Source organism: Cynocephalus volans, chromosome 6 (genome assembly GCF_027409185.1).
Source record: "Cynocephalus volans isolate mCynVol1 chromosome 6, mCynVol1.pri, whole genome shotgun sequence".
NCBI classification, from domain to species: domain Eukaryota; kingdom Metazoa; phylum Chordata; class Mammalia; order Dermoptera; family Cynocephalidae; genus Cynocephalus; species Cynocephalus volans.
Window position 1 is genome coordinate 1,860,389 of NC_084465.1, and position 18,232 is coordinate 1,878,620.

General features: G+C 39.9%; 1 protein-coding gene across 6 annotated transcripts in view; it reads right to left on the reverse strand.

Moving 5' to 3' along the window:
• DNAJB6 (DnaJ heat shock protein family (Hsp40) member B6) overlaps positions 1 to 18,232 on the reverse strand; it is a 66,309-nt gene that overhangs the window by 41,993 nt on the left and 6,084 nt on the right. For all 6 annotated transcript variants that reach the window (XM_063098538.1, XM_063098541.1, XM_063098540.1 and 3 more), the window contains 4 exons: positions 5,960 to 6,050; positions 3,224 to 3,333; positions 1,124 to 1,183; positions 199 to 309 (listed from right to left, as the gene is read on the reverse strand). In XM_063098538.1, coding sequence (XP_062954608.1) covers positions 199 to 309; positions 1,124 to 1,183; positions 3,224 to 3,333; positions 5,960 to 6,024 — 346 coding nt within the window. In that variant the 5' untranslated portion in view covers positions 6,025 to 6,050. Of the gene's footprint in view, positions 1 to 198; positions 310 to 1,123; positions 1,184 to 3,223; positions 3,334 to 5,959; positions 6,051 to 18,232 lie in introns of those variants that run through there.

Genomic DNA, 18,232 nt, shown 5'->3' on the forward strand with positions numbered 1-18,232 from the left:
TTTATTATTTTAGTATTCATGCTGTAAATTCAAAAACATCTTCAAAAAGAAAAAGGAGAAAGGTTTTACAGTTCCTATGCTGCTTAAACAAAGTTTAATGACAAGATACATTTAAATAAATAGAAAGGGAACCACCAGCTGTCACTTGTATCACGGAAACACCGTACACATCAACCCTGGCCCAAGCAATTAACTTACCAAAGAAGTCGAATGCAAATGGGTCTCTTCCACCAAAAAATTCCCTGAAGATATCATCTGGGTTCCGGAATGTGAAGCCAAACTCAAATGGATTGTCCAAATGACTTCCACCTACACAAACACAGCACAGCTTTTAGTGTATGCATTCTGGTGTTCTGTAGGCAAACAATTATTTATTTATAGAACATTATATAAATGATAACCTAAAAAACCTAGGGTTCTCTAAAATTCAACATAAGAGCCCTGTATTGACTGAAACTATCTGTGTGTGAGCTGATGACAAGTGCTCAGACTTCAAAGACACTGAATGTCAGAGCAGCAATCCCTTATCACTTTTTGCCATTTCTAAATCTATAAACAGCATATACAGTATGCACTACTTTATTACTTGTTATGAAGGTTTTATGAAAACCAAGAGTATAAACATGCACTTAGACAACTTTCCTACTGTTGCAGCCGAAGTTACAACGTGGGGGAGGGAGGGTGAGGGGGTGTTCAGAGCAGTAACTTCCAAATGCCCATGACGACGCTGGCCAGATGGCCAATCCACACAAAACTTTTCATAACAAATGTTATTTTAGCTTTTCAGTAGAATCTCCTCTTTAAACCCTAAAGATACTTTGATATAATAACCAGGTACTGATCTAAGGGTATATGCTCAAAATATCATAATATAATAAAGTTACAAATTATTTCTTATCTATAAAACCATATCAACATGTACTTTCTAGTCTCACAAAAGATATTTTTTTCAAAGCTATCAATTTCTCCTTCTTCTCCCCAATTCAGCCCACTTTCTAGGCTGCATCTATATTTACCATCACATATAGACTGGCCAGGAGACTCAGTAATTTAAAATTCAGAAAAAAAATTCAACTGTCTTGTCAAAACCTTTTGTCTTCAAATAGAAAACTCATTTACATACCTCCTCCTCCACCATTTAATCCTTCTTTGCCATATCTGTCATAGATGTCCCGCTTTTTAGCTATAAATTTAAAAAAAGGGGGGGGTCAATAAGGCCAACTTATTTTCAACCCCTCAAAATTCAATAGATAAGGTATTTCCCAAACTATAAACGAATTTTCAACTTTTCATAATTAAATCTTAGTTAAATTAAATTAATATTAAATTAAATCAATTTTTGCAATTTAATCTTAGGCTGCCCTTACTTGAAAAGAGGGCATGAGGGGAAACCTTATGTTCCTCTCTCCTGAAAAACAATTCAGAAAAATTTTTAAACATTACAAATTTTTAGAAGTTATAAAATTCTAAAAATATTTATTCCGGTAGATCAATTCTTTCATTCCACTGCCCACAGAACCCATGTATCCTACATTAAAATCACATTACCAAATACAAAATTATTCTACCCCTAGAAGTATAAACCTTCTTACAAACAATAAGGTCCAATTAGAGGATAAGGTCTGTGGCATAAAAAGAAACAGGACAGGGCCTAGATGGGAGCAGAAAGGAGATGTGCTAGAAACCAGAAAAGGAGCCAACCCTAAACCCTTCAAGCTCAGTTGCCCTGGTCAAGAGTCAGCTGAATGCAAGGCTTGATGACAACAGAATGGCGTCCACTGATAGTCTTACTCTATTTACACTCTAGAATAAAAAGAACAACAATGTAGCCTTGTTTAGATGCACAGGGACTTTTGACACACCACCACCTATGTTCCACAAAATGGGAAAACAGGCTTAGAAGCAAACCACTTACAACCAGTTTTAGGTAACCACAGCCCTAGTAGGAACCATAACTGTAGGGTAGCTGAAGATAACTCCAGCTGGGACTGGAGGCTGCTTAAGAGTACATGAAACATACAATCTTCCTCAAAAAGCAGAACAGATTTTATAATAGTTTAAAGGTTCTGTCAAATATGACATTTCCATTTAGTCCTCAATTTTTCTCATTTTACTGGTACATAAAATCCACAAATCTGGGAATACTGAACCAGCACACAAGCAAGGACCAATCAACAGGACAGTGACACTGAGGCCTGCAGTTCTCAGTACCAGTCCCTCCCAAACCCACCAACAGCTGATGCTACATTTCAAAAACATTTCAAGTATCAGCATTTTCTGTTTTCAAAAGTAACAAAAGTTACTTGTGAAATAAGATGTCTGAGATTTCCTTAAAAACAAAGGTAGGAGGAGAAGGCACACTGTTAATAGAGAAAACAAGGTTGTTCATGTGTTATAACTGTTGAAGCTGGGTGACAGTTACATTGGGTTCCTCCTATATAAACGATTTTTTTAAAAAGTGACCTATCATCTGACCATTTGCAGAGACACTTCGAGCAAGCATCCACTGCCCAGGGGACTCTGCCTTTGCTCACCCCAGGTCATCCGGCACAGAAGTAAACCAGGGCACTGGCAGTAGTTTTCCAGTTCTCTGACACTGATTCCCTACCCTGAGCACCGTACACAGTCTTTCTCTATACCATGAAACAGCTGGCTTCCCCTAGCTACAGCTGACCTTTCACCTATCCATGAAACCAGGCCAAATGTGTCTGGTTTTTAGAAATGGTCAACACCGATGCTCTAGTCCTAGGGTGGGGAAAACATGCCAGAATTTTGAAGTCTAGATCTGAGCTACATGTTCAATTCCTTCTTTCCTGAACTAAGAAGTTCTTTAAAGCAGAAAAACTCACTCCATTAGCAAAGCATTGTTTAAGGGTGCAATGGGGATGAGAGATCAGAATGATACGACAGGACAACAACAACAGGGATCACCACCACTACCACCCACACAGTGACCAGAACAAAGTCCTGTGACTGATCTCTCCCTCGGTTCCTCAAACCCAGGGTATCAGGTAGTTTTAAAACAGCTATCCTACCAGAAACTGCTAGAAGCAGTTTATCAATTTATCTTCACAATAAAAACGGCAAACTTTCTCCCCAGCCCCCAAATCCACCGGGAACAAAATGAATCACTTGTATCCATACTCGGCTAGCCTGCAGAGGATCCTCATCCCACCCTGTGCTGACACACGCCTCAGAACCCAACCCAAGGCCAGCTACTCACCATCTGATAACACCTCATATGCCTCGGCAACTTGCTTGAATTTCCTCTCTGCTTCTTCTTTATTCTCAGGATTTTTATCTGGGTGCCACTTCAGTGCCAGCTTCCGGTACCTTGAAAAAAGTAAAGGTACTGATCACATCCAAAGTCTGGAAATCAACTGGGCTTTTGAAACTAACGTAATAAAGCAAGAAAATGGCTTCAGAGCTGCCACCTGGTGCAATTACTACCACTTGTTAATTGTAAAACCTGCCTTCCCCCAAAAATGAAATAAACGAGTTCTAAAACCCAGACAGCAGAATACAAACCAAACTCCAGAGACAGGAAATGTTCAAATGTTCCAGGACAAAGTTTCCATAAAACAGACTCGTGGTGGTTAGGCTAAGCAAATCCAGAAAGTACAGGAAGGAAAAGGCTCTGGCCACTGAGCAATAAAGGACCCAACAGAACCATCCTTATCCTTGTATATGCTGTCCCCCAGGACCACGTTTCCTCAGCCAGACCATTTACTTTGCAGATTGGTGTGGCAAAATCTGAGCCATCTGCCACAGCACAGACCAAGATCTCGGTATCTTTCAAATAGCCACCTGTGTTCTGAATTCAATATCTAAACAGAGTTAGAACACTGACTTTTGCAAAGATTCCACGACTAAGGTATAGTCTGTTCCAGGGTCCCAATTACAGTAACAATTGCATTCTTTTTAAATACAAAAAAATAATCCTGGAGTTTAATTAGCAAACATAAGCAGTTATTTTAAAGAAGAGTGGTATTTAAAAGGGGAAGGCAGTGTGCCCCTGAAAATCTCAGACTAGAATAAAAACAAAGTCCTTCTGACACATTGCAAGTTATTACTGTAAGGCTATTGGGGTTCAACTTAACCTATGATATTTTAAACAAAAACCTTGGCTTAACTTCATAAAATCTGATTAAAGCTGGAATTTAGAATACCTAAAAGTAATTTATTTTTATATCACTGGGGACTTAAACATGCAGTAGATCAAACCCTCTAAAAGTGCTACAAATCCTCAATAACAAATGACATACCTATACATAAAAGACTAGAGAGAAAGAACATTTAGTCTGCACTAGCAGCAAACATCTAGTGTAAAAATCCAGGACAACAATCATTGTACATGCCCCCAGCTCATACACTACTAAAGACTTTAAAAATCAAGGCATAATACAAATTTTAACACAGTAAGTGTAAATAGCAAACAAGTTATAATGCTGACCTTCAGCCCCGTTTGACATGCACGCATGCACTTCGGCACCAAGGGAAAGCCCATGGCCCTCAAACACAGGTTAAGATCTGAGTGTCTCAGGAGAGGTGGGGAGTTAGGGGGTGGCCACACCATTAGTGCTCTAATAAAAGTTGTCAGCACACACAAGAAAGCCAAGCGTCTCCACAATGGACTGTTCTAATAATATGCATCCCTTGGCTATCATTTTGCTCATTTTTTAAAAATCAGTATTTATGCAACTGTGCACTTAAAAAGAAAATCTCATTGCTTTTTAAATAGCCTTTTCTAAATTCATACTTCAATGTCATGCTGGAGACACTACTGATCAACCTGTATGCTCTCACAGATTAAAACTAATCCTCCTCTAATTACCTCTAGCATAATGAAGGTATGTAATTCTATCAGGTAAGAAGTACCATGTGCACACTATGTTTATTCATTAGTTGATTCAAGAACAGTAGAGTATTCCCAGCTGTCTCTGTTCTACAGTCTACCAAGTATTAACTGGCTGTGAACCGTTATTTGTGAGAAAAGTGTGGGGCCTGAAGCACCACAGGCTCATGCACACAGTGGCAGGAACATACCCCACTGGGAACAGTACCAGCGCTTGTCACTGTGGCGTGGGCTGCTCTGACCTGGTCTCTGGCTGAGGCTTGAACAGAAATAACCTGTGGGCTACTTCATGTCTACCCAACCCAGCAGTCACCCTAACTTTGTGGTTTAAAATAAACTATTTGGTTCAAAAAAAAAATCTTTATTTACATCTGCAGACCCCCTAAGTCTAGCAGCATAGACTTTGTTATGTATTAACAATAAAAAAAAAAAGTGGGTTCCAATTATTCCCGACTTATTCCTCTCTAGCTATGCTAAAAATCTATAAAATTTAATGACTCTTATGCTGTGTACTCTATGCTCATAGTTAAATGCCTAAATAAGTTAAACAGATCCAGATTATACATGGACAGCCATCTATGACCTGGGACTTGCCCCTCTCACATCGGCCAGGCAGTCCTGGTCACAAAGATGCAGGTACAACAGAGTGGTGGTGAAGTTCTCAGTCTTTCATGTGGATCAGAATGGACTCTAGCGGTAGAGGCTGGGGTCCAGCACTCACACCACAGAAGTTAGGATGCTACACTCTGGGCCCACCTTGAAAAGTGGCACATAAGAGTGCCAAGTCAACTCCACGTCAAAGTCCAGTGTAAAAGCAAGAAGATCTTTGGGATTATTTCACGTCCTCAGCAGATTCTTGATCTACTTCAAGCAAATACAGAATCCACTGTCACAAGGCAAAGTAATCAAGTAAATGAAGTAACTGACAAGTGGAGGGCTAAGCCTAAGTCTGAGACTGCAAATGCTCATCTGTTAACTACGTGGCATTCAAAGACTGTTATAACACATTAAAAGCCATTTTAATAGTCAATAGAAAAAGTTATGCTACCCAAGTACCAATGCACAACTACGCGGACATACTATTTCAGAAATAAAATTACTTACGCTTTTTTAATATCCTCAGGTGAAGCATGTCTCTGCAGACCTAGAACTTCATAGTAATCCACCATGTTTTAATAGATTGTTGGGACAAGTCCTGCAATTAAAAATCTGTGGTCAATAACAAGATTGCCAAGGTTGGGTAGGTCATTTAGATAGGAACCAGGCAGCAGTGGGAGAAGGTGTGTCACCTCAGCACCTACCGGCCTACAGAGAACTTCTGTTAAGCTGACCACTAGCCCGTCAGGCCAGGACCTGGTCTGGGAATTGGTTCCAAGACTCATGCCCTAAGACCATTCTAGATATAGGGAAAAAGCTCTGGAAATAACCTAATAATAGCCTAAACTAAATAAAACCAACAGGTGACACTGGGGCAGAGACTCGGTGGCCACCTGACTGCTAGCTGACAGGCTCACTGTGAATGTCTTGTTTTCCCAGACACAGGCTAAGTAAGACCAGTGAACTTCTGTTACCTCCTTCCTCCAGTGCATCCCTGTGCCAGGCACGGGTCAAGACGGGGGTTCCGAGTACAAACACTGTCCCTGCCCTCAAGAAACTTCACATGGGGACAACAGAAAGACATCCTTACACACACTGTTCTGTCACTCTCACTAAGGAACCAAAGCCCGCCCACATATCTCCGGGGACAGAAAAAGGAAACGTCTCTAACTACAGAGCTGTTAGAGTAACTTTACCCTCTCTGCTTCCCACTCCCATCCAGCCATCTACCAAACAAATACAGTACTGCCCTGTTGTCAATACTAACTAGACATCAGCACTACAGACTATGCCAGTTATACAAGTTAAGCAGCAGAGATGTGCTTTGCCTATGGGTTACTTTGTTCTCTTGTTACTTCACAGGGCAGTACAGTGAAAATCCAGTCTGCTTTCACCACCTAATAGGGGATGCAGCCTCTGGCCCCCAAAACAAAAAGAAACTACACATATGCTGCTTCTTTAAGATGTGAAACTTCCTAACCAATTTACTGGCTAAATCGTTTAATAAAACCAATGATCAAGAAACTGCATAAAACAAGTCTACTCCATGCAAGAGTGCAAAGTAACTTTATCTAATAAAGCAAGTTATTCTATCAAGCAACTTTGCCCAAAACTAAAGCCAGGCTTTCAACTGCCTTCTCAGAACCATAGTTTCGGATAATTCCAAAAGAAATATTGATTGTAAATGAATACATAAAATCAAAAATCTCCTAAGACCATGCTGTTGATACCGAACAATGTCAAGATTAAATAGTGCCTCAACTATGAGTTATTTCAGTTCTTAAAACAAGATAGGGCTTGGCTGGTTAGAGTGTGGTGCTGATAACACCAAGGTCCAGGGTTCTATCACTGTACTGACCAGCTACCAAAAAAATAAAAAAGATGTACAGTTTTATTCTATTTCTACTTTCCAACTTTAGGGAGCAAAAAAAAAATCTATTTTTTACAACATGACTCAGCATGTGGGTGTGTGTACACATTTGCCAGTGCAACCTCATTAAACGTTTATGGAGAAACTCTATATAGAAGCTTACACTGACGAAATTTGCTGTTAACAGTCCAGAGATTCAAAGAAAGAAATAACTCAAAAATATCCCAAGATATTCTAACAGAGAACCCCCTCTTACCACAAAAACCTAGAAATGTTAGATAAAATATAGCAAATTTAAGGAGACAACTCAGATCCCAGGAACGAGAGAAAGGCCTCAGGTTCCAGAAACAACCAGGGAATTACAAGCAAGCATGAGATGAAGTCTGTGCATTGATGGAGCAGGATTTGGGATTTTTGAGCCAAGAACTGCTTTTCAGGCACAGGAAAACCAGCAGTTACCACTAACATCTCTACATAAATAGTTGCTCCTCAAAGGGCTATCATTCCAAGAAGGGGGAACAAGAAAAACTCTTCCCCCTGAACTGCAGGGAAGAGGAAGAGAGAGGTACTCCTGAGAACACGGAGCCCTAAAAGCCTCCAACATGCAGAAGAAATCTTACTCACTACCTTCAAACACTAACCCAGAAGTAAGGATCTCTACAACCCAAATCAGAAAGAGTCCCACAGAAAACACCATCTCTGCAAAGATGAGATCCCAATCAAATTCTAAATACAAGGAAAGCATCCAGGATGAGTGCAAAAATGTGAAATAACTACAAAGGGAACATAATAAAGTATGAATAAAAGAATCAAGATAAGTAAAAGGAATGGAAACATTTGTGTGTCAATCTGCTGGTCTGCTAATGACCCAAAAGGGTAACAACAACATTATTCACACAGCCACTGGAATTTAATAACACATTAAATAGGGCTAAAGGGTGTTTGTGATCTAATAAATCTAAAGAAAACCAGAAAGCCAAGATCAAGGAGAAAACAGAGAGGTGATATCAAAATTGGCTACTAACACTCCAGAAGCAATAAAACAAAGAACAAGGTCAACTTATTCTAAGGTCCCGTTCGTTATCTAGGAGGCATGTAGAGCCACGTACAAACCATTATTTTGGGAGGCAAGAGGTAGAGCCCACATGCTGAATCAATCAATCAATCAATCAATGTAAGGATAAGCACTAGTAGAAAAAAACAACATAACCTTCACAACAGAAGGGGGGGCACCAAGGGAGCTAGGGAATTCTGAAGAAGCATAAAATATGAAATTTTTTTTAATTTACCAAACACTTATAGCCAGGCACAATTCTAAGTTCTACACAAAATTTAGCTCATTTAACCCAAATACTTCAAGAAACACAATAACTGTAAATAAAAATTAAAGACATTCTAAAAGTGAATTTTTTGGGCCGAGCCCGTGGCGCACTCCGGAGAGTGCGGCGCTGGGAGTGCGGCGACGCTCCTGCAGCGGGTTCGGATCCTATATAGGAATGGCCGGTGCACTCACTGGCTGAGTGCCGGTCACAAAAAAAGCAAAAATAAATAAATAAATAAATAAATAAATAAATAAAGTGAATTTTCTTAAAAGCTGGTACTTTCAAACAACAAAAAGAAAAAGCCTCAACCTCATGGGACAGGAAAGGTGCACAATGCAAAACACTGAGGATGCTCACGCAGCACAATCACTCTCAGGAAGGACACCCGGCACTATCAAGAGGAATTACTTCACAAGGAGAAAATAATGGAATTCTGAACATAACAGAGACTCAAAAAAGTCAAAAGCAAAGACAGAATTACAAGATAAAAAGGATGCATCCCGACTGCCAGGGGCTGGGGCTGAGGGTTGGGGGGAGTTGTTGTTTAATGTGTGTACAGTTTAGATTTGGGATGATGAAAAAGTTCTGGACGGCGGTGATGGTTGCACAATAATGGGAATGAACTTAATGCCACTGACCTGCACTGAAAAATGGATTAAGATGGTAAATTTTATGTTGTATACATTTCACCAAAAGATTTTTAAATAACTTAAAAAAAAAATACATCCACCATTTTATCATTAAACAGACAGAAAATTAGTAATCCTATAAGATGCAAGCACATTTAACAAACTCGATTTAATGGCCCTAAAATAGAGCCTTGGAACCAACAATTAGAAAAAACATGTTCTTATCAAGCACATACACACACTTAAAACAAAGTTTTGGAACACTTAAAAAACAATGGAATAAAAATAGAAACAGTATCACAAAGCCACAAAGAAACAACTGTGGCAACTTAAAACACTTGTCTTTAAGAAGACCCTTGGGTCAAAAAATAAATCAAAGGAAATCAGGATATATTTAGACATACATGAACAACATATCAACTGGACAGACAGACTAACATAAAATCTAGAAAGGAATGTATAACCTTAAATAAATGTAAAAAGATTCTAGATATTAAAAAGTTAAGAAATCAGAAAAAGAACATACTGTAAGATTTGGCATTTAAAATATCAAAACGTATTTTTCCTAAATAGTTTTATTCCCAGAATCTTAAAAAATTACAAGTCAGGGAGATAAAACTATATGATTACTGTTTTCTTGAAATTATTCCAACTTCACATAAAAGTCTAATTAGCTTTGTTAGATACATAATAAAAAGTAAAGGCAACAAAATATTAACTACAGAATGTGCCTGTAGGTATGTGGTGTTCCCCGTAAAGTCTGTCAACTCCACCTGGAAACACTCAACATAAAATATAAGGCAATTATATATATATATATATAAAATATGTAAATGATGAGCACCCCATTATAAAAGGTTTCCTCGCTGGTAGTTACGACATGGCAACATAAAGGAATAAATGCACATTAGTCATACCGGTTAGGGCAGCAACCAACTTCATAGGCAGGCAGCCAATGAGACAATCATCTGTCTTCCAGGAACTGAAAGCCAGACCATCAGCCACAACACAGCAAGAGTAACCAAAATGCAGGTGGAAAACCAGCATTCCTTCAGCTCCACTTCACAGGGCTAAGTAACATGCAAGGCTGTTCTCACTCTGAGCTCCAGCTGTTGCTGCAAAGGATCTGAGGTAGCATTTTAGCAGCAATGCCAGCTGCAATACCCAGCAGAAACAACACAGGAGAAAAAATAAGCTAACCCACTCTTACTAACAGAACAGAGGTAGAAATCTCAGGACTAATCTTCCAATTTCCAACATCTACATCATCACCTCTGGGCCATACGTAGCAAGAGACCATTCAGTGTGTCAGATGACACCATTTAGACATCTTTGCCATCAATTAGAAGCACATGTTCTCTAGTAAGTCCTAACAGTTCATCCTGTATTTGCACTAATGTGCCTATGTTTGTGCAAGTGATGGTGGGAGCATGGGAACAAGACACTGCAGAAAGACAGTGGGTACAGCGGTCAGAACGTGGGCTTACACGCAGGGGCCACACTTGCCAGCTGTGATTACTTAATTACAAAAAGAAAAATCCCCCAGAAAGATTCATCTGCCCTATAGGACAGTCATCGGGACTAAGGTAGTGAATATGCAGCATCAATTAACAGCAACAGTCAAATGTTGCCTATTTTTCTTACTAAACGAAGACTATCCTATGAGGAACATTTAAATGTAGTGAATGAGACCAATCATCTGTAAAGAGTGAAAAACCTCACCTTTTGTGGTCAGACTTGGAACTGGTGGAGAGACAAAAATATACACGTGAACAAACTCAGTATTTAAAAATAATTTTTCTTTATTTTAAAAATTAAATTTAAAAAGTCCCACCCTTAGCTCCCCTCCTTCCACAAATGACCATTTATATTTACCTTCTGACTCAGCCCCCCAGACCTGCTTCAGCTCCCAACCTGACACTTTAAACACTCTTATTTAAGGTCAGTAATAAAAGCCACCAGGTACCCCACCACAGACATTTCATGACTCCTTGTCTGGCCTCACGATCGCTGTCCCACCTGGTCTCAGACCTGAGTGTTCTTCCACTCCAGCTTGCTCCCCATACTAGCCCTGTGGGAAACCTGAGGGCTCAAGGCATCCTACATACTTGTGTTTTCATCCTTTCCCATTATGTAAATACCATTTATTTGGCAACGTGTCCTGTTATGTTTCGGATGTTTGTCCCCTCCAAAACTCAGGTTGAAATTTTATCCCCAATGTGGCAGTGTTGGCAAGTGTTCGGGTCACGGGCACAGATGCCTCCATGAGAAGAGGGCTCACCCTAGCAGGAACTGATTAAAGCGCCTGGTTCTGTGGGTTTCACTCTTGCTTTCTCTTTGCAGGTTCTGCCTGTGCCTGCTCTCCTTCCATTTTCCACCAGGAGTGGAAGCGGCCTGAGGTCCTCCACCAACCAGCTGCAGCTGCCCTAGAATTGTGAACCAAATGAACCTCATCATAAATTACCCAAAGTCTCAGCTATTCTGTTATAGCAACACAAAACAGACTAAGACATGTCCCAAACGTAAGCTCCAACTTTAGGTCTCTCCTTGGCACTTCAGGCACAAACAGACATAGGACTGCCTGACACAGCCACTTGGATGCCTAGCAGACGTCCCAAATAGAACATAACCAAAACTTAACTCTTGATCCTCCCCACTCCATAAACCTGGCCTTTCTCTAGTAAATTCTACCCTGTGCTCCCAAAATGCTCGATTCTGAAAACTTTCACCCTCACCAACATTACTATATCCACTGTAAAAAAATAATAATAATAATAATAATCTAAGTGATTCATTTTCAGAAATGACTCATCTGAGGGTGTTTTATTGAGATGGTCATTAATTGCTAGCTCCTTTTGTTTTCTGCATTCCCAGGTGCTTCTCCCTTCACAGTGCTTTAGCAGGCCATTTTTGTGGGCTTGTCCACAAACAAAGGGAATTCCTTGCAAGGGTAATAAATTTTAGGCATCATTCAGGAAGACTGTGCACCCCATAATTCCCAGCCAATGAGGAAGTGGGGGAAGGGACTTGCATATTAGGGAATAAATTGCTTGATCTAACCCTTTCGGGTGTGCCTGTCCCATTCGCAGACACCCAGACCTTGCAAAGCCATTATTAAAGTCTCGTTTTGCTGTACCTCATGTCTCCGTGTCCATCCTTTGGCATTGGAAGGCAGGCACTGCATGTGGCAAAAGCACTTTCCAGAACTGTGCTGCCTGGAACAATACCTGCTGCTAGCCAAATGCAGCTGTTTAGGGCTGAAGTCATTAAGATTAAGCACAACTAAAACACTCAGTCCCTCAGCAATTTTTTGGATATGACCCCAAAAGTACAGGCAACAAAAGCAAAAATAGACAAATGGGATTAAGTGAAACCTAAAAAGTTAATAAATAAATAATAATGTGCTTCATCACAGCAAAGGGAAACAATGATCAAAGTGAAGAGATAACCTATGGAAAGGGAGTGTTTGCAAGTCATACAACTGATAAGGGGTTAACATACAAAAAATATAGCAAACGCCTACAACTCAACAGCAAGGAAACAATTCCATTAAAAAAATGGGCAAAGGACCAGAACAGACATTTCCCAAAAGACATACAAATGGCCAACAGGTATGTGAAAAAAAATTCAACTTCACTAATCATCAGGAAAACACAAATTAAAATCGCAATGAGATACCAACTCATTTTTTTGGTTGTTACCAAAAAAAAAAGGTGAAGGCAGGAGTGCTGGCAAGGGTGTGGTGGAGTGTAAACTAATGCAGTATTTATGGAAAACAGTAGGGGGCTGGCCAGTTAGCTCAGTCAGTAAGAACCTTGGTGTCATAACACCAAGGTCAAGGGTTTGGGTCCCCATGCCAGCTGCCAAAAAAAACCAAAAAACCAGTATGGAGGTTCCTCAAGAAATTAAAAACAGAACTACCATACACCCCAGAAATCCCACTACTGGGCATATATATCCAAAGGAAATGAAATCATTATGTCAAAAAAAAAGTCTGCATTCCCATGTTCATTGCAGTATTATTCACAATAGACAAGATATGGAATCAACCTAAGTGTCAAAGGGATAAACAGATAAAATGTGGTATGTATACACAATGGAATACTATTTGGCCTTTAAAAAAGGAAATCCTGTCATTCTTGCAACATGGATGAACATGGAGAACACTGTGTTAAGTGAAATAAGCCAGCACAGAAAGACAAATACCATATGATCTCAGTTATAGGTGAATCTAAACAAGTTGAACCAGGGGGCTGGTGGGGGGAGAGGAGAGTTGGGGAGATGTCTGTCAAGAATTACAAAAGTTCAGTTAAGCAGGATGAGTAAATTCTGGAGACCTACTGCATAGCAAGGTGACGTAAAAATAAAACTCAATCCTCAGTTACATTAGCCACATTTCAGGAACCACACATGGATACTACTGGAATTCTACATACTGGAAAGCACGGATAGAGAACAAAGTTCTAAAACAGGGACCCCTGCATAAAGAATAAGTACAATTTGTAACAATACACATACTAGTAATATTGATTTGACCAATGTATGTCAACATTGAATCCCAAAAATATGTATAATCAATTATGAGATTCAATAAAAAATTAAAATAAAATGAGAAAATAAAAAAATAAAACAGGGACCCCTGTTCAAAAGCAGTCTTTTAAAAGAAATCAATTCAGGCTTCAAGGGAATTTGGACAAGGAGTATAAATTAGATAACTGTACTAATTACGTACATTAAAACAAAATAAAATTATAAATAAACAAATCAAGAACATTTGGGTATGCCTGTCAATCGTGATCTCATCCTGTAATCAGACATTCACTATTAGCAGAAGGATTCTAAGTAGTGTCTTCAAAACTGACAAGAAAGCAGTGAAGATCAGTGCCAGCTCTACCATTCACAGTGCGCACACTCTTTGCACCCCTTATCTCAGATCAAATGGAATGCAATACCGCACAACACTGAAAGCTGAGACCAACCAAGCTGCACACCTCAACCATCCCTCACCTACCTCAACCCATGGTGAAGTCAGGGCATCAGAATCTATATAGTTCAATGTTTTCTAAAATAAAAATAAAGCTTCATATTTAAAATGGCAAACACAATACAGGCATTTACTTCTCCTCCTCCTGAAACACCCCTATCAAAGATTTTCCTTTCAAACAGAAGGACAAAAAGTGAGGATGCAGATAAGGACAGATTTTTGTGAGCTGGAAAGTAGGATACTAGGCCTGCACAACCAGTTCACACTGCAGAAGCCCCGACAGGAAGGACAATTTTGGAAAAATACTGTTTACAAGCCACACTTCCCCCTTTCAAAATGAAAAACTGTTGGCTTCTATTGGGGAGAGGGCATTTGGGTGGACAGCAAGACTGAGCGTGGTGTAGACGACACCATGCGGAGGGTTGCAACCCCCTTACTAGTCAAAAAAAAAAAAAAAAAAACTTAACTGGCCTAGCTTTATGAAACAACTCCCCTTGGTAACTATCATCCCTACTCTATAGATGGGGAAACTATCAGATGTACCAGGGTCTCCTAAAGAATTAGAGGAAAGGTATCTAGAAAGTTAGTTATCTCATTCAATGCAACACTACACAGATGAGTAAAATGTACTCCTTCCCCAGCCTGAGCTTCCCTAAGGGTCAGGGGTCTCAACCTCACCATTACTGACAGTTTGGCCTGGATCATTCTTTGCTGTGGGGGTCTATCCTGTGCATTGTGGGATGTTTAGCAGATCCATGACTTCTGCCCACAGCACCTCCCCAGTTGTGACCATTAAAAGTCTCCAGACAATGCCAGAAGTCTCAGGGGTGGGGGGCAAAATTTTCCCTTGTTTAGAACAACTGTTATATATTGTTTTTCCTTGAGCTAGTTGGAGCAGGACAAGCCACACAGCAAAAAGCACAAAAGTACAAAAAACCAGATGAAAACCTCTATGGGACATGACCTGCTGCTTTCCAGAGTACTCCCACCTTGCTTCCTACACATTCTCCCCACCCCTTTAACAGATCTTGGGAGAACATTCCCACCTAGGAAAGAATGCCTCATTCTTTCTAAAGTCTGCATATTACACTACAATGGACTATAATTTAACAGATCCTCTACTGTGTCAACCACTGCCCCTCAGTCTTGCTGTATCTAACCACACTGCAATGAATGTGCTGACAGATTCAGAAATGTAATGGTTATACCAGCTAATATCTGAGCCCTTACTGTGTCAAACACTAGTCTGAGAATTTTACCTTCCCTGCTTTCACCCTCACACAGCAGCCCTAAAAGGTAAGACACTACCACTGTCCTTATTTCTTGGCTGGGAAACCTGCCACGCGCACACACTGCGGGGTGAGGGGAAGAAGTCAAGATAAGACCCAGGCGCTCCAGAGCTGCCCTCTTCATCATCCTCTGTGTCTTGGGGAAGTGTGTGTCTAGGTAAGTTACAGAACATTCTGCATCAAAGAATGCATGCTTTTTAAAATAAAATTTAAAAAAAAAAAAAAAAGAGAGAGAGAGAGATACTGCCTAACTGCCTCCCACAGAGCTTGTACCAACTTACATTCTGACCAGTATCAGCATTAAGCTTTCCAGGCACTCAGAAACTATCACTAATCTGTTTGATTTTTCAAACCTGGCCTCTCACTGTTTTGCTCTTACATAAAGTTCAGCATCTCTTCATGTTCAAGAACCAGCTATAATTTTGTTTACTGTGAACTGCTTGTCTATGTCCCTCTGCACATTTTTCCAACTAATTAATAACCATTCCTTAATTTTACTGAATGAATCACAGAAATCCTTTAACTGGGTATCACTAGAAGACAAGCCTGTGTCTTCCAAAATTCACTCTTTCAACCTGGGGATGCCCACTGGGTGCCATACATTACTAGGGCTGGAAAAAATTGGTAAGTCAACAGTGCTTCTACGGAGATATGACTGAGCGCAGCTAAATCGCTGAAGTACGGCAAAGCAGAGGGAAGGCAACAGTGAACAGCAAGGGTAAGGAATTGCTGGTGCTGGTGGCACAGGTGCTCCTGGAAAGGAGGAGCACTTACAAACAGAAGCTGAGAAAGATGGCAGTCCACAGCAGACTGTCGCTGCAGTGTGCATGGAAAATGAAGCAATGTACCTAAAAGAAAACTGCGAGGCTTCCATTCCAAAAGATGCTATTCACCAACAAATATGATAGCCTCCAAATTTGCTTTCAAACATGCACCCGGAGATTGATACAAATACTCCTCTAGAACGTTAATCCAAAGCTGCCTGTCCATTTACCAGGATGAGCTTAGACTAACCACACCAAATATTAAAATGTTATTGCATACCCATTACATGCAAAATATTGTGATAGTGATCAAGCATTATTATATTTGAATCTAAAATTACCCCCAGAAGCCTGCATCCCTTGCACTTACCCAAATGACCATTACGTGACCCAAATGACCATTACGTGACCCAAATGACCATGAATGACAAAGCCCAAACCCATCAATTCTCACTTTACTAGAGTTATATTTAAGACCTCCTGCCAATCCAAAAAAATATTCCTGTGGTCTAAATCTTTGGTTCATCTAAGGAGATATGCTGCTGCTGACAGAAGCTTCTGTCCTCGAAATACAACTAGCCGCTAAAGTGTGAATGAAATTTCTTCTCTTTTCCAGTTTATAAATTATTAATCTCCTATTTCTAACTCTTAAAGATTCAATCCTGCTCATCCAACATTCTCACTTTCTCCAGACAGATCTTACAAACACAAAATATGACCGTACACGCACTGGGACTCGGGCACACACACAGCACACGAGGTGCTCCTTCAGGGAGAAGGCTGGCGGCTCAATACCCATTCTCTACTGCTGCTTGCACTTTAACCAGTGTATTTCCTCAACGCCCCCCCAAAAGAAGTTCTGATTCTCAAAGCCAAATGAGCTAGCACATCTCCTACAATTAGTCCATAGGTAAACTAAACTTATTATTATTTGCATTTACAAGTCTTATTCTTAGAACATTCTTAAGATGGAATTCCAGGTAAAATAAGTCTAAGGCATTTTTGCTAAGTCTCTGAGATTCTTCCTTTGCTGAGGAGAAAAAAATGTGCATACATTTTCCAACGAAACTGCCTTTACTAACTTCTATCCCTGCATATCTCTGAAAAAGCACAAGAGGCACACTGCAGTTTCCCAAATCAATTGGGTACCTTCAAAATCACACTACTCATTATAGACTTTCTCTGACCAAATTGACCAGCTGTTTCCCTAAATACATGGATAATTAAATTTCTCTATGAATATAGCCTCTTGTATCAAATACTTTACTTGATACCAACTGCGTGCAAACCAGTATGTAGGAGCTGACATTTTGATACTAACGAAGCTCTAGCTACACAACAAAGATGTTTGTACAACACTCTTGCTACAAAACAACATAAATTAAATGTAACAAAATAGCTAGGGACATTATTATAAAGGTACAGAAGAATTAACTACCAAAAAAACAAAGAAAAGCAGACAGAAACTACCCCTATGGGACAATCAAAGATGATGAGACAGTCCAGGGGTTGGTAGATCTCATAGAAAAGGGTGGCCTGAACCACTACCTCTCCACTAAAATCCCTTTGACCTACACAGCAGTAACTTCACAGGTTAGGGTTACTGTCTCCTCCCCTGTATTCTTGTCCATGGAACTCTATGCTCTGATTACTAACTCATACGTTTCAGTGATATGTGGTTGTTTCCACCATGAGTTAGCTCTAAAATGCTGCTTTTTGCAAAGCTCAGTTGGTCCCTTTAAGTTACAAAATTTTGATTTTAATGATTTTCTAAAAGCCATTGACATACCCCATGTTCTTAACACAATTCAAGAGAATATATGTACCCAACATGATTATTACAAATATACCACCCTTCTGGTGTTTACAGATTATCACTGAGTTAAGGACCTCAAATTTAGTGTGTAGACTTTGGTACTTTC